The sequence below is a fragment of the Athalia rosae genome, chromosome 7, assembly GCF_917208135.1.
Source record: "Athalia rosae chromosome 7, iyAthRosa1.1, whole genome shotgun sequence".
Taxonomy (NCBI): Eukaryota; Metazoa; Arthropoda; class Insecta; order Hymenoptera; family Athaliidae; genus Athalia; species Athalia rosae.
In genome coordinates, this window is record NC_064032.1 from 15,865,235 (window position 1) to 15,878,968 (window position 13,734).

A 13,734-nucleotide genomic window follows, 5' to 3' on the forward strand; every position below is an offset into this window, starting at 1 on the left:
GTAGAGATCCATTATGGCGAATGAAATTTTGAAGTTTAAAACACGCAAGTGAGAGGCGCTAGAGTGCAACTTGCCATGCACGTGTACCGGGCGCTATGCGTAACCTGAAATCTACTAGCTGCTTTGAAATATAATAATATAATAAATCGACAATGGGCTTGACAAAACAGTATTTGAGATACTTACCAGCTGGTAATTTAAATATCATCTCTAGCCCGAGATGCAATCTTGTCTTTGTGACTCTAGAAGGCCAGGAGGGTAGATTTGTTGCTACGGGTGCCTGCGAACATGTCATTATCTGGGACCTTCGTCTTGGTGAACAGGTCAGTTGCTCCAACCTTGCTTTCCATGAAAAATTACGATGTCCGGCTTACGTTGGATGTTTTACTTCAAGGCTCAAATTCTCTCTGGAGAAAAGTCAGTTGCTACTCAGCTAGCTGCTTCCCCGAATAAACGCCACATTGCTGTGGGTTACGAAGATGGTGCAGTCAAAACCTTTGATCTTCGCTCAGGTGAAACGGTCAGCATATTCATGGGGCACAGATCTGAAGTTACCACATTGGCTTATGATAGTTTGGGTCACCGCCTTGCCTCTGGATCCAAGGTAGATTTTTTCATCATACAAACTACAGACTTTTTCCAATCTGTAATTTTTTTCGACTTTTCACAGGATACGGATATCATTGTTTGGGACGTTGTAGCAGAAACTGGAGTATGTAGATTGTCGGGACACAAAGGCAGTGTAACCAAAGTAATGTTTCTTAAAGACCACAATATTGTCGTCAGTGCCAGTAAAGACACTTTTGTTAAATTCTGGGACTTGGATACCCAACATAATTTCAAAACTCTAATCGGACATAGATCAGAGGTAGTTATAGCAATGTAAATGCGTTCATTGTCGATAGCGATAAAAAACTTTAACAACACCTTTGATTTCTTTCATTGCTGCAAAGGTCTGGTGCTTGATCCTTGCCAATGAAGATCGATATCTGATTACCGGATGCAATGAAAACGAGCTGTTTGTGTGGAAGATCTCTTTCGCTGATGCCGTCAAAGACAGAGAGGCCACTAAAAATTGGACAGAGTCAAATACAAGTGAAGAGGTTGAAGCAGATTATGCGGTTGATGAACCTCTCTAGTAGAACAAAACTTTTAATTGCGTTATAATTTTTTCAGGATTACCCGCTAAGATGTGAAAAAGCTGGAAGTATACTCAGGGTTGGCCGTGGTCGTGTAGTTTCCCTGTGTTGCGACGCCACAAGCCGCCTAGTAAGTTGCCATGGAACGGATAACACCCTGGAACTATTTCATTTCATTCCAGATGACTTGGTCCAATCTAGGCTACTGAAAAGGCAGAAAAAAGAAAAAAAGAAGGCTACAAAGTAAGAATCTTCCGATAGCTTTGGCAACTGTGTCGATTGTTTTTATATTTGAACGTAATCCTTGAACAGGGAAGGAAAGCCGGTGGAAGAAATTATTGCCGATTATACTACTAATTTAAGAGTCGAGATCAAACGCCTTCCAGTTATCAAAACTGCGAACAAAGTCAAAGCACTGGATCTTGTCCTGGGCAAAGGAGGAGAACTCAGGGTATGTATACTTCCATTGAAGCTATTCCGCGAATTCTGAATGGCAATGTTTTTTCGGAAATGCTTCAGGTCTGCGCGAACGTAAATAACAACAGCGTAGAACTTCATTCAGGAACAATAACAGATGACGCAGTCACTTTCAAGCTTTTAAGGTCTTTGACAAACTACGGACATCGGACCGACGTCAGGGCCGTGTGTTTCAGCTCTGACAACTTAGCTTTGGCAACGGCAAGCGGTGATTCCGTAAAATTGTGGAACAGGTTATACGTTTGTAACTGCGGATAACTTTAATTTTACTTGGAACATTGAATCTAGTTTTTAATTACCTCGATTTTTGTTTAGACCTTCATTGGCTTGCCTGAGAACGGTGGAGTGTGGCTACGCTTTGACGGCATGCTTTGCGCCGGGAGATAGACATCTGATCGTTGGTTTGAAAGATGGCAAAATGTTAATAATTGACATTGCTTCTGGAGATGTACTCGAGGAAATCCCAGCACACAGCAAGGAAGTGTGGAGCGTTGTGTTATTTCCTGATATGGTGGGTGCCGATTGTCAAATAGGTGAAATGACAGAGAACCAATACAGTTTTAATCCATGAACAGAGAGGCGTTGCCAGTGGCAGTGGTGATGGCACTGTGAAATTCTGGAATTTCGAACTTGTTGAGGATCCTCAGAGCCAAACAAAAGCCAAGGTCTTGTCCGTTTTGCATTCGAGAACCCTGACGATGGAAGAAAGTGTTTTGGCCGTCAGGATCAGTCCTAACGGTAGATTTATTGCTGTGGCTCTACTCGATTCCACGGTGAAGATTTTTTTTCTCGATACGTTTAAGGTAATTATAAAATTATATTTGTTGAGCGAATCTGCGTATGAATTTCAGTATTGCACTTCTCTTTTCAGTTTTTTGTTTCTCTCTATGGTCACAAGCTGCCGGTAATTTGTATGGACATATCAAGCGACTCTACCTTAATTGCAACTGGCTCGGCTGACCGAAACGTGAAAATTTGGGGTTTGGACTATGGTGATTGCCACAAATCCATCTTTGCACACGACGATTCGGTAACTGGGCTTGTCTTTGTCCCGAGAACTCATTACTTCTTCACCTGCGGAAAAGATGGTAGCGTCAAGCAGTGGGATTCGGACAATTTTCAAAAAATCATCACGCTACATGTATGCATAATTATTGCTGTTAAACCGCCTTCAAGTCTTCCAAGTTCCGTTAATAATTCGTTTACAGGGCCATGCGGGCGAGTCTTGGAACTGTGCGGTATCTCCAAATGGAATATACGTTGCTTCCTGTGGCTCGGACAAGGTCGTTCGAATGTTTGAGCGGTCCTCGGAGCCTCTGGTATTGGAGGATGAAGGTGAAGAGGAGAGAGAGAGACTGGAGAATGATCTAGCCACAGGGGAAACAAATGCAGTTCAGGGTCAGAAGGCGCAGTCTCTGCCTTCGAGGAAAACTGTGAACAGCGAAAAAGCGGTGGGCAGTGTTTATCAGCATAATTTGAGTGCTGCGTCGAAGAGATAATCATAATTTCTATGTGCGTTTCAGGCCGAATTGATACTTGAATGTTTGGAAATATCCAAAGCCTACCAAGAACAATTGGACGCAGTCGTGCCTCCGCATCCTCCGCCGGTACTGCCGCCGTTGATGCAAGCGTTCTCTTGCGCGACCACCCAGGATTTTCTCTTAGAAACTATCAAACGCGTTCGAGCTAGGTAAACGATTCTGCGACATTCCGTCGGCTGTAACATGACATCTTTCCAATGGAATTTCAAAATTATTACGTACTTTTCAGCGAACTTGAAGAAGCTCTATTGCTTTTGCCGTATTCCGCCGCCTGCGAAATTTTGAAGGTTCTTCCCGAGCTTTTCAACAGCAATTATCAAGCCGAGCTAGTTTCCAGACTTACATTGAGCTTAGTTCGCGCCCACCATAGTCCTATTGTGACTAGCAAGGAGCTCTTGACTATTTTGGATAAAATAAGAACTCTGAGCCTAGAAAGAGTAACTGCGTTACGGGTAAGACGATTCGGCTTACAGATTTAGATCTGTTCGATCTCCTACGTTGTCAACTTTTTCAGGACACGGTCGGTTACAATCTGTACGGTCTGGCGTTCACGCAACGTTTAATCGAGGAACAACAGGGAATCCAGCTCTTCAAAGATGCGTCAAAGAGCCGAAAGCAGAAGAACAAAGTCAGGCGCAACAAAGAAAGAGCTCTGAAAAGGGCGATCATGAGTTTGTAGATGAAACATCTTGAGCTGTAATCTTCTGTACATACGTTACATTATCGAAAATACATCTGATTCGCCGCAATCGATGACGTTTCATAATCCTCAGGAATTCTCGATTTCCCTAGTCTCAGTCCTCTTCCACAGCGGTATAACCAGAGCATCTTCACTGTTTTCGTTTTTTTTCCTAATTTATTTTTTAATTCAAACACGTGTCGATAGTTTTCGTCATTTGGTTTTGCACGACAAACCGATCCACTCTACACTTGAATTGCAATTTGTAAAATTCCAAAGAAACGCATAATTTTTTCCGACCGCAGTCTAGTTCTCGAGGAAGAATCAAACGGTTTTTTCAACTGCGGTCGGTGGTTGCCATCCACCGAAAATTATCTCAATTTCCTTCGCCACGGCGATTGTCAGATGATCACAATTTGGATTTGCGACAACCTGGGGACCAAGATTGAAGATATTACGATCATGTTTATCCATTTGTTGAAGATAAGTATCAAAATGTCAAAGTGAAAAGTGAATCGTTGATACCTGAAGGCCAATTGGCAAGCCATCCCTATTCAGTCCAACGGGGCATTGAGTTACGGGGAGTCCGAGGGAATTGAATATCATCATATACGACACGTTGCAGATTTTGTGGTATATCTCATATGGATAATGGGCGGCGGACACGAAAGTTGGGTATATCAGGACCCCGTTATTACCGAGGAGATCCTAAAAATCAACCAAACATTCGGAGCTTATGAAATCTTACAATTTTTAAGGAAGAAAATATTAAATATTTCGACTCACCGCAAACTGTCTTTTAAGTGAGGTATTCTTCGCTATCATATTCTCTAAATGCGACCGCGGTGTTTTGTCTACGATTTTTTTCAGCACTCCGTAAGTAACGTTAGGAAAGGTATGGGGTGACATGAAGCAGAGGTATTTAATCACCTCTACAAAGACGCTCTTCCATTCCTTGAAGAAATCAGTTGTCACCGATAACATTTTTTTTACTCACGCATTTATACGTGCACTAGTCGCGATCAGCTTACCCGGGGATCCGTACCCTTCGTGAAAATGGTATCCACACCATCGATGCCTAGAAGAATCGTCGCAGCGACTTCAAACGCGTACTTCATATCCGGCAGTTCGCACTCGGCCTGTTGACGAAATACGAAGATGCAGAAAATAAATGTCGTGTCGTAATGACATCGATGAGTAGAAATAATCCACGAACCTTTTGCGCTACGATTCCGTGTAGGGAATTGAGGTGTTTTACGAGCCTATGTATGCCTGACTTTATATCCGAGTCAACGGAACTTGTCGCCCCGGAACCGCAGTCGTTATCCATGTAGAAGAATTTTATTTCGTTCAACGAAACCTACCGGAAAAGATTACCGAGTTTTACGCAGAGTTTCCACCAAATCTATTTTTAGAAATTTCATATCTTTTATCGAATATTCACTTTTTTCTCCAGCTGGAATCCGGAACCGCTCGACTGGCACATAGTTTTCAATAACAGAGGAATATCCTCGGCGTATCTGACCATCGGTCCGATGCTGAAGAAATTTGGCCAGGCTTTATCGTCGCAGTCCGGCATGTGCCCAGCCGTGGAAATTGCGCCTTGTTGGTAAAAAAAAAAAAAATTGTATTTCTCCGTATTCCATAGAACTCTGGCGTAGAAATATACCCGAATAATTGTTCGCTCACCTGGCGTCGGTTTGTGACCAAATACTCCGCAAAACATCGCCGGAAGTCGAGCGGATCCTCCGATGTCCGATGACAGGCTCAACAGAGACGCGGCGGAACCGAGCAACGCAGCCTGCACAACAAATAAAAGATATCAAAAAATTAACGTATCATCGTTGGCAAACGAATAACAAAATTTATGCCGCAAGTAGACATACCTCACCGCCGGACGAACCGCCGGCAGTTTTCCTCGTGTCGTACGGATTCCATGTGGTTCCCGTTACGTTGTTGAATGTTTCCCAACACATGCACATTTCCGGTGTATTACTGACCAGAAGAACGATACCACCAGCAGTCCGCACTCTTCGAACTACGTCCGCATCGTCGAGGGCGATTCGAACCCTTGAATGTTTTGTACCGGCCGCATTACTCATACCTGTCGATTGAATGACCCTTTTGAATGTCCTCTGTGGTTGTAGAGTTTTAACTTTTCAATACACGCAATTCGCACGTCGTTGGTTTACACAGGTAGCCGGGAGAGCGATGATTAACGACCGTGAAGCGTTTACGTTGTTGGGAGAAATAATTTAACTTGCAAAATCCTCTTGACGTGGTTCTCGGAGTGTGCTGTTAGTAAGCCATAATGTATTGGAAAATGTTTTACACCGCGTGATTCGGACACTCGTTTCGAGTCAAATATGAAATTAATACACGCGAGGCTCATGACTCGAAATCTCGAGAAACGGAGACGTTTAGAGGATTATAATGTATGGATAAATGTAACGTATGGATCGATTACTCCTCGTCTCAGACTCACCCTGAACTGCTATGCTCTCTTTGACGGTAACCGGTATCCCGAGAAGCGGTGTTTCCCGGCACATTTCATCGTAACTTTTCAGCCCCGACCTGATACGGTTGTCGACATCCTTCGCTTCCTGGATAGCGAGTTCATATCTCGTTTCCACGATCGCATTTATCGTTGGGTTTACTTCTTTGCATCTTGCAATGTAAGCGGTGACCACCTCTTCGCTTGTCACCTGCATCATATCCCCAATGATAGGAATTTTCAAAATACTTCGCTAAATTAAATAGATGAATATTTCAATCGTGCTTACATACCTCCCGCGATCGGATCCTTCTGGCGAGTTCGGTCGCTGAGACGAGGAGCAGCTTGTTGCGAACAGGAGGGCATCGTTTTCGTTTACCCAACGATCTTATCAGTATCGATGGCCCCATAAAACAATTAAGGATGAAAAGAGCTCCTCGAATAATCCGTTTTGTTACAGCGTTCAGCATATTCTGTGCAAAAAATTCAGTAAATAAATTGAAATTCCAAAGTTTTGTAATACAAGTGCATTTGTCGCATGCAACCTGCTGCAGTGTTAATACGATTTGCATAAATCATAACCGCGCGCAATGTGTTTGCGGTTTAGCAACGGATTAACAATGAGTTTTCTCGACAATCCTCCCAGAGTCCAGCATGCGTATACGGTATCTCGGTTCAAACTTGTCTCGTAAAAATTTCACTATTTCCAAATGCGAATTTAAAAGAACCTGGACGCGGTGTCTGGTACAGGTATATCTCATAGGTAGTATATTTTCAATATACCTATACGTGCTGCATTATGTATACAGTGCGCATATAAATTTACGAATTCCAATCAAATTAATCCCCTCAATTAATGGTATTATTGAACAAGTTTAATTTCGGCATCAACGCGATATGAATAACGAACAAACAACAATAACAGCACATCATCATCGTCGACGTCATTATTGATGATATTTTGAATTATCATTATAATGAATGATAATTTGCATATGTGAAGCGATGACACAGGTACCTAATACGTTCGATATAGCTATGCTAATGCCCACGTAGCGATACACCTCGCGTGTTCAGTCGGAGGCTCACAGCTACGAATTTTGTAACTTTATTTGTTACCTAATTTCAGCGGGCATAAATCTGAATGATGATTATGTTAAAATTTCATGTAAGTGGTTAGCACAATAACGTAATGTGCGTACGTGACATACATGAGTTAGGTGTACGTGTATACATATGTATACGAGTACGTATGTGAAGTACATGCTCAGGGTAATTTTTGCGCTCACAATTAATTTGCAGAGATTCGGAAAGCGAGAATAACATTTTAAGGTATACAGGTATAAAAACACCATACATTATACGAATCACGCGACAATATAGTCATCTCCAGGTATATGGTAACGATCATTTATTTGGTTTGTCATTAAACTCGATGGTGAGTGTTGAAAAAATGACTAGCTACTGTCAATACGTTTACATTATAATACATTAAAGCAGGTTCAAAAGGCGGTGGACGAGTGTAAAAATGATCCGCACCTTTCCAGATATCCCAACATTCATTTAGTCTCAAGTACACCCATTATAGGCGTGTATTCGGCGAGTCATTATTTCTCTTTACTTTTTTTTTTTTTTTCTACAGGAATTGACCCAATCGATACCACTGAATGAAAAGCGCTGAATTGTTGAATTTCCTGACGTTTTAGCGAATAATCATTTTTCTAAGATTTGCCGATTGGAGCGATTAGTGGATTCTCAATCACGTGATAAATTTATACGAATAAAGTTCACACGCGGCTTAGCCAAATAAAGAAGTTCGCGTTTAATTTATTCAATTTATAGTAACACTGTACGCGATGATTATCTTATTACTCACCCCGAAATCAAATTGCTGTCCGACAAGCGATATTGTTAGAATAGTTAAATCAAGATTCATGTTATAATTTTGATATGACAAATCGGTGACACTTGGATTTTTATAATTTTTGTCCAATAATCGCACGCAGAAACAACAGCGATAGGACGAAGGGATATTACTTCCTCGATCTCTAAGGTGACGGTCACTGCGAGTACTTGGTACCGAGTGATGTGAATTGTGCTAAGTAGAATTAGGTAATTGCTACGAGCGTGTTGATGGGGATGAGAATTCAGGTGGAGGTGGATACGGTCGTAAGTGAAGAGTCAATCCAAGTGACGCTCAGGTGCATCGCGGTAATTACTATTACTGTAAAACAACAATTAATGTGGCAGCGACCGCTTTTTCGACCATATTTCAATTAGTTACATACTCAAATTGATTTTCGAAAATTTTTCCACGAAACGAATGAGCGATTAAGTATATCTTAAGCATACCTATTTCCATATCGTTGTGCAAAATTAGAAATTAATTTGGAAAACTTTACGAGTCCACGTGGTTTGATATGTTTCTTCGTTATACTCACGATTATATGGTCGATTTGTAAAATCGAGTCCAATATTGAAAAAAAAAAAAAAAAAATCAGGCAGCACGTACGTATGCATGATTCTTGTAACTTTTAATTATAGCCCGGTGAACAAAATTAAGAAGCTCTCTGATTGTATCCCTATAACGACTCGTTGAAAATCATAATTTCTGCGTTAAAATATTTTACTTTTCATCCATATTAAGGCTCTCAACCGACATAACGTTGATGATCATAATATACGAATATCGAAGATATTCGGAACGGTTAACCCTGAGGATTAATTGCACGATAAGCGGTCAGTTGTTGTCCAATATCAAATTATGAATTGCACTTGTGGAGTTTAGCCCCCGGTTTAGCCAATAATCACATAACAGTTGTAAACCACGGTGATAATACAGTAAACGACGTAGCATAACATCTATACCCCTTCTTAATTTTCTGCCGCAATTTTTGTACATTCGTTTCACATGGAGAACGTGCCGCGGCCTTGAAGCGTAAAGTCATATACCTTGTATACCTGCTTTATCATTTGCACAGATATTTACTTTAAGATCCTACATTGATACCACATATTCACCGTTAATCGTTCGAACTGGCAATTTGGTAATTACTCCTGGACGGTGGAAATTCTAATACCGCAGGAAAACCGAGTCCTCACTGACCGATCGCTAAAATGAGGAAGTTAAAGAGTTTATTTCAGAAGCATAACCACTTACTAGCGCGATGGATGCTGTCGCCCGACCGTTAACCTGTTGACTGTATACGATGGTTGGAATTTAAAACCTCATTTCCCACCGTGGCTATGGGTATAAGCTGCCCAAGGCGGTCAAGGTGGTCAAGGAACTGATATTATGCTTATGAGAGATGCGTGTTTTCATTCCTTTTCGTATGCTGGAGGGCACCTGAAAAATAGAAGTGCCGTGTGATGAGGGTGAATTTTCAGAGCTCAAATTTTTCCAAATCGCCTATGCCTGTTTGATCGTTTATAGTTATCCTATGGTACATATCTAAATTATGGAATATATTCAGAGATTATTAGTAATTCATTGAAGCGCACTTTGCTTAAAGGTTTTGTGTAAAAAATCTATGGCTCTTCAAGATTATTTTCCGGGCACAGCGGTAACTGATAACAATCTTCGGTGAACGCAGAAACCGCCAAAGCTATTCAAGGCACGCTTTGGATTTTCAATTCAAATTCGAGTTATATCGAGTGGCAATTAATCGAATATCGTTGGATCACATATCGATAGTCATCGACTACGATTAGACATTTTCCCGCGTAAGATTATTTATCAAGTTGGGTTGGTTAGTTGTTTACGGTGGCCGGTGATCGCAGGCCCAAAGGCAGAACTACAAAATAATCTCTGGATAAAACCCACTCTTAAAAATGGCAGACCCTCTAGATGATCAAAGAAATCAAAATATAGTACAAGAGTATTACGATTTTCTGGACGATCAGGTCAGTAATTACTGAAATAATAAAGTAGTTTTTATCATTAACCAATCCTAACCTGTATTCGCTCTCTATTTAAGGATGATCAAGGAACTTACATGGAATTAGTTAAGGATATGATCGATGAAAAAAAGCACCGACTAATCGTCAATATCAACCACTTGAGAAAAAAGTTTCCCAACAGAGCAGCAAGGTGAGTAAAGCTCGGTTATTTGGCTATTTTTTCTAGCTCTGCACCTGCAATTTCAGCCTTGGTTTTTCAGTTTGCTGACAAACGTCTTCGAGGAACAGGCTGCATTTCAAAATGCATTAAAGCAATATGTAGCAACTTTCGATCCAGTGTACAGTAAAAGTAATACGGAGCTTTTTATTGCCTTCGAGGGAAGTTTTGGTACCAAGCATGTCACCCCTCGCACATTGACTTCCCGGTTTCTTGGTAATCTTATTTGTCTGGAGGGCATTGTTACAAAATGTAAGATGACTATTGGTCTATAATGATTTTATACAGCACAAAAAATCAATGGAATTTAATACATTTTTTCATTTCTCACCAATAGGTTCGTCAGTCAGACCCAAAGTTGTTAGGAGCGTCCATTACTGCCCAGCCACAAAGACTGCCATTGAAAGGACGTACACGGATCTGACTTCTATGGATGCATTTCCTACTCCTAGTGTCTATCCCACAAAGGTAATGGCTACCTCTTCTTACCAAACGATTTTCATGTACCATTTATCCTGCCAATGCCTGAAACATAATAATTTGTAATTGTACAGGATGATGATGGAAACGCGCTTGAAACTGAATTCGGCTTGTCCACCTATAAAGATCATCAGACTTTATCGATCCAAGAGATGCCCGAGAAAGCACCGGCAGGGCAGCTGCCAAGGAGTGTCGATGTAATCTGTGACAATGATTTGGTAGACTTATGCAAGCCTGGAGATAGAGTGCAAGTTGTTGGAAACTATAGGTGCCTTCCCAACAAACAAGCGGGATTCACCAGTGGATCATTCAGGTGCAGGCCTTTTCTAAATTGTAACATTGAATTTTGATGGATGTTGGTCTGATATTCTGTAATATGGATTTTTAGAACTATCCTTATCGCGAACAACATCTCCCAGATAAACAAGGATGCCGATCTTGAAATATCTAGAGATGATGTTGCCATGTGCAAAAAAATAGCCAAGAAAAGCAGCGTCAGTGACATATTTAATCTATTGAGTAAATCACTGGCACCGTCGATACACGGACATAAATATGTAAAAAGAGCCATCTTGTGTCTCTTACTTGGTGGGGTTGAAAAAATCCTACCCAATGGAACAAGACTCAGAGGGTAATCTTGCAGCTTGTGGTAGAATTTCATTCAAAATTCTTCTTGGATCTGTATGGCCTGTATTTCAGGGATATAAACATTCTGCTCATCGGGGATCCATCGGTGGCTAAGTCCCAACTCTTGCGATATGTGTTATGTACGGCTCCACGTGCGATACCGACGACTGGTAGAGGTTCTTCGGGCGTTGGTCTTACAGCAGCTGTCACCACGGACCAAGAGACAGGAGAAAGAAGGCTGGAGGCTGGCGCTATGGTGTTGGCTGATCGTGGTGTAGTTTGCATCGATGAATTTGACAAAATGTCCGATATGGACAGAACAGCTATTCACGAAGTCATGGAACAGGGAAGAGTGACCATTGCCAAGGCCGGAATTCACGCCAGTTTGAATGCTCGATGTTCCGTACTCGCAGCTGCTAATCCTGTGTATGGAAGAGTAAGTAAAGTTTATTTGATAATGGAGATTTGGAGTAAAATTTACATTCGGTAAAATTCCAAATTTTTAGTATAATCAGTACAAATCACCGATGGAAAATATTGGACTTCAAGACTCGCTTCTTTCTCGTTTTGATTTGCTTTTTGTGATGCTGGATACAATTGATTCGAGTCACGATCAAATGATCAGTGATCACGTGGTAAGAATACACATGTACAGGAGCGCTAATGAAAAGGATGGACAGGCTGTAAATATGAGGAGCAACGTAGATATGCTCACTACCCAAAATCCAGATGTCGTAGACGACGAAGAAGCAGAAACTCTAATTTACGAAAAATATGACCCTCTTTTGCACGGTTCGTCTCGCGCCAAAAGGTACTTGTTCGTTTTGTGTTCTGTTCGTGATCGCTTGTACCCATAATTTATTTTCTGATTTTTTTCATACTATTAATTACTTCAATTCCAGCGATCAGATACTCAGCGCCAAATTCATGAGGAAATATATTCATATAGCAAAATGTATGAAGCCCAAGCTGACTGAGCAAGCGAGCGAAGTTATTGCCGATGAGTATTCTCGTCTGCGGTCCGAAGATGCGGTGAAGTCTGATGTGGCAAGGGTAAGTTTGTGCCCGCTTTCGTTCACTCACATATACATACTCTATTTTTTGATACAGTTGCGCAGTATCATAAATGTTCTAATTCCAGACGCAACCCATAACAGCCCGAGCTCTAGAAACTCTTATACGTATTTCAACCGCGCATGCAAAAGCAAGGCTTTCTAGAACTGTCGACGTGGATGATGCCTACGCGGCAATAGAACTTGTGCAGTTTGCCTACTTCAAAAGGGTTATAGAGAAAGAGAAAAAAAGGCGAAGACACGCTAGTGAAAATAGTGATCAGAGCGCAGACGAAGATGGCAAAAGTAGGAAGCGCATCAGGAAGACAAAAGTACTCTTTCATATCTACATACATTATTCTGAAGCCTTTGTCTCCTTGTAACTCACCCTGATTAATTGTGCCAGAAACAACCTGGAGACGAAGGCTATGACCAGTACGAGTTTGACAGCGATGACGATTCTCATGTGGACGAAGCTATTCGCAGGACAACACGTTCTCAAGTGCCAGCAGTCGCAACAGCAGCATCACGTACGACAATGACATCTCATGCAGAACCTATGTCAGTCGAAGAAGAAGACGCGACAATTATTGATGAGGATAGGTAAAACTCCATGAATATCATGGCATTATCATACAATATTAGATCCATCTGCCTACCTGATCAGGGTTGAATTGACGTTTTCTTTAAATTTTCTGTTGTAGGTTGAAGATCTTCAGAAGCTCTCTGCTACAACTGTTTCGCGAAGAGCGCAATCAGCCAGTTTCTCTTTCTAGGGTACACGAGTACGTGAACAGCCAAACATCTCCTGATTTCACAAAAGGTGAAGTTTCTGCAGCCGTTTCAAAGATGACAGATGCTAACCAAATCATGCTGGCTGATGGAATCGTGTTCCTTATTTGAACGAACGCAGTTGCGTTGTTCCTCTCAGAATCGGCCTCCAATACATCAGACTTTACCCAGTGTGAAAATATTTCATGTCACTTTCTATGCTCATAATACGATTATGTAAATTTTTTTACTTTAGCTATTCAAATATTCCAATAAACTCACTTTTTATATATATAATTTTTTGGATTCACCTGGATATCCTAGAATTGATTGGGAGAGCACTCCAGGTATTGGTGC

The 13,734-nt window shown here is 41.3% G+C and overlaps 3 protein-coding genes and 1 long non-coding RNA gene across 9 annotated transcripts; 2 read left to right on the forward strand and 2 right to left on the reverse strand.

Moving 5' to 3' along the window:
• Nucleotides 1-104: 104 nt before the first annotated feature.
• Nucleotides 105-3,906, forward strand: LOC105683236 (WD repeat-containing protein 3). Its single transcript, XM_012395694.3, has 14 exons — nucleotides 105-323; nucleotides 395-604; nucleotides 671-868; nucleotides 954-1,103; nucleotides 1,177-1,382; nucleotides 1,452-1,590; nucleotides 1,659-1,849; nucleotides 1,932-2,127; nucleotides 2,192-2,419; nucleotides 2,488-2,757; nucleotides 2,825-3,067; nucleotides 3,140-3,306; nucleotides 3,387-3,609; nucleotides 3,672-3,906. The coding sequence occupies exons 1-14, from the start codon at nucleotides 153-155 to the stop codon at nucleotides 3,834-3,836; spliced, it is 2,757 nt and encodes a 918-aa protein (XP_012251117.2). The 5' UTR covers nucleotides 105-152; the 3' UTR covers nucleotides 3,837-3,906.
• On the reverse strand, nucleotides 2,167-2,896 carry LOC125501709. The gene is made up of 3 exons (XR_007279324.1): nucleotides 2,756-2,896; nucleotides 2,553-2,690; nucleotides 2,167-2,308 (listed from the first exon to the last, which is right to left on the reverse strand). It is a non-coding gene; the product is annotated as an uncharacterized LOC125501709 (long non-coding RNA).
• Nucleotides 3,655-10,914, reverse strand: LOC105683238 (fatty-acid amide hydrolase 2). Of its 6 annotated transcripts, none has more exons than XR_007279311.1 (13): nucleotides 10,779-10,914; nucleotides 9,491-9,676; nucleotides 6,624-6,803; nucleotides 6,322-6,541; nucleotides 5,723-5,940; nucleotides 5,526-5,637; nucleotides 5,281-5,438; nucleotides 5,053-5,196; nucleotides 4,868-4,975; nucleotides 4,623-4,790; nucleotides 4,362-4,544; nucleotides 3,872-4,268; nucleotides 3,655-3,809 (listed from the first exon to the last, which is right to left on the reverse strand). XR_007279311.1 is itself a non-coding variant. In XM_048658136.1 (11 exons), exons 1-11 carry the CDS (start codon nucleotides 8,264-8,266, stop codon nucleotides 4,161-4,163), a joined length of 1,659 nt encoding a protein of 552 aa, XP_048514093.1. In that variant the 5' UTR covers nucleotides 8,267-8,435; the 3' UTR covers nucleotides 3,826-4,160. The 6 variants fall into 6 exon arrangements, 1 of the variants encoding a protein (XP_048514093.1); XR_007279312.1 differs by lacking the exon at nucleotides 10,779-10,914 and adding an exon at nucleotides 10,465-10,600; XR_007279310.1 differs by lacking the exon at nucleotides 10,779-10,914 and adding an exon at nucleotides 10,326-10,497.
• LOC105683237 (DNA replication licensing factor Mcm3) lies at nucleotides 10,070-13,669 on the forward strand. Its single transcript, XM_012395695.3, has 12 exons — nucleotides 10,070-10,233; nucleotides 10,308-10,420; nucleotides 10,491-10,699; nucleotides 10,785-10,915; nucleotides 11,002-11,240; nucleotides 11,316-11,558; nucleotides 11,627-11,990; nucleotides 12,061-12,365; nucleotides 12,457-12,607; nucleotides 12,696-12,938; nucleotides 13,013-13,209; nucleotides 13,311-13,669. Exons 1-12 carry the CDS (start codon nucleotides 10,162-10,164, stop codon nucleotides 13,507-13,509), a joined length of 2,466 nt encoding a protein of 821 aa, XP_012251118.2. The 5' UTR covers nucleotides 10,070-10,161; the 3' UTR covers nucleotides 13,510-13,669.
• The last annotated feature ends 65 nt before the right edge of the window (nucleotides 13,670-13,734 follow it).

Excerpts from the sequence above, each read along its gene's own strand:
- LOC105683236 (XM_012395694.3), top strand. The coding sequence starts at position 153 with ATGGGCTTGACAAAACAGTATTTGAGATACTTACCAGCTGGTAATTTA. Across the intron at positions 3,068-3,139 it reads CTGTGAACAGCGAAAAAGCG|GCCGAATTGATACTTGAATG; the intron begins GTGGGCAGTGTT and ends TGTGCGTTTCAG. Across the intron at positions 3,307-3,386 it reads ATCAAACGCGTTCGAGCTAG|CGAACTTGAAGAAGCTCTAT; the intron begins GTAAACGATTCT and ends CGTACTTTTCAG.
- LOC105683238 (XM_048658136.1), bottom strand. The coding sequence starts at position 8,266 with ATGAATCTTGATTTAACTATTCTAACAATATCGCTTGTCGGACAGCAA. Across the intron at positions 5,439-5,525 it reads TGGTCACAAACCGACGCCAG|GCGCAATTTCCACGGCTGGG; the intron begins GTGAGCGAACAA and ends TTTACCAACAAG. Across the intron at positions 4,545-4,622 it reads CACTTAAAAGACAGTTTGCG|GATCTCCTCGGTAATAACGG; the intron begins GTGAGTCGAAAT and ends GTTGATTTTTAG.
- LOC105683237 (XM_012395695.3), top strand. The coding sequence starts at position 10,162 with ATGGCAGACCCTCTAGATGATCAAAGAAATCAAAATATAGTACAAGAG. Across the intron at positions 10,916-11,001 it reads CTAGTGTCTATCCCACAAAG|GATGATGATGGAAACGCGCT; the intron begins GTAATGGCTACC and ends GTAATTGTACAG. Across the intron at positions 13,210-13,310 it reads ACAATTATTGATGAGGATAG|GTTGAAGATCTTCAGAAGCT; the intron begins GTAAAACTCCAT and ends TTTCTGTTGTAG.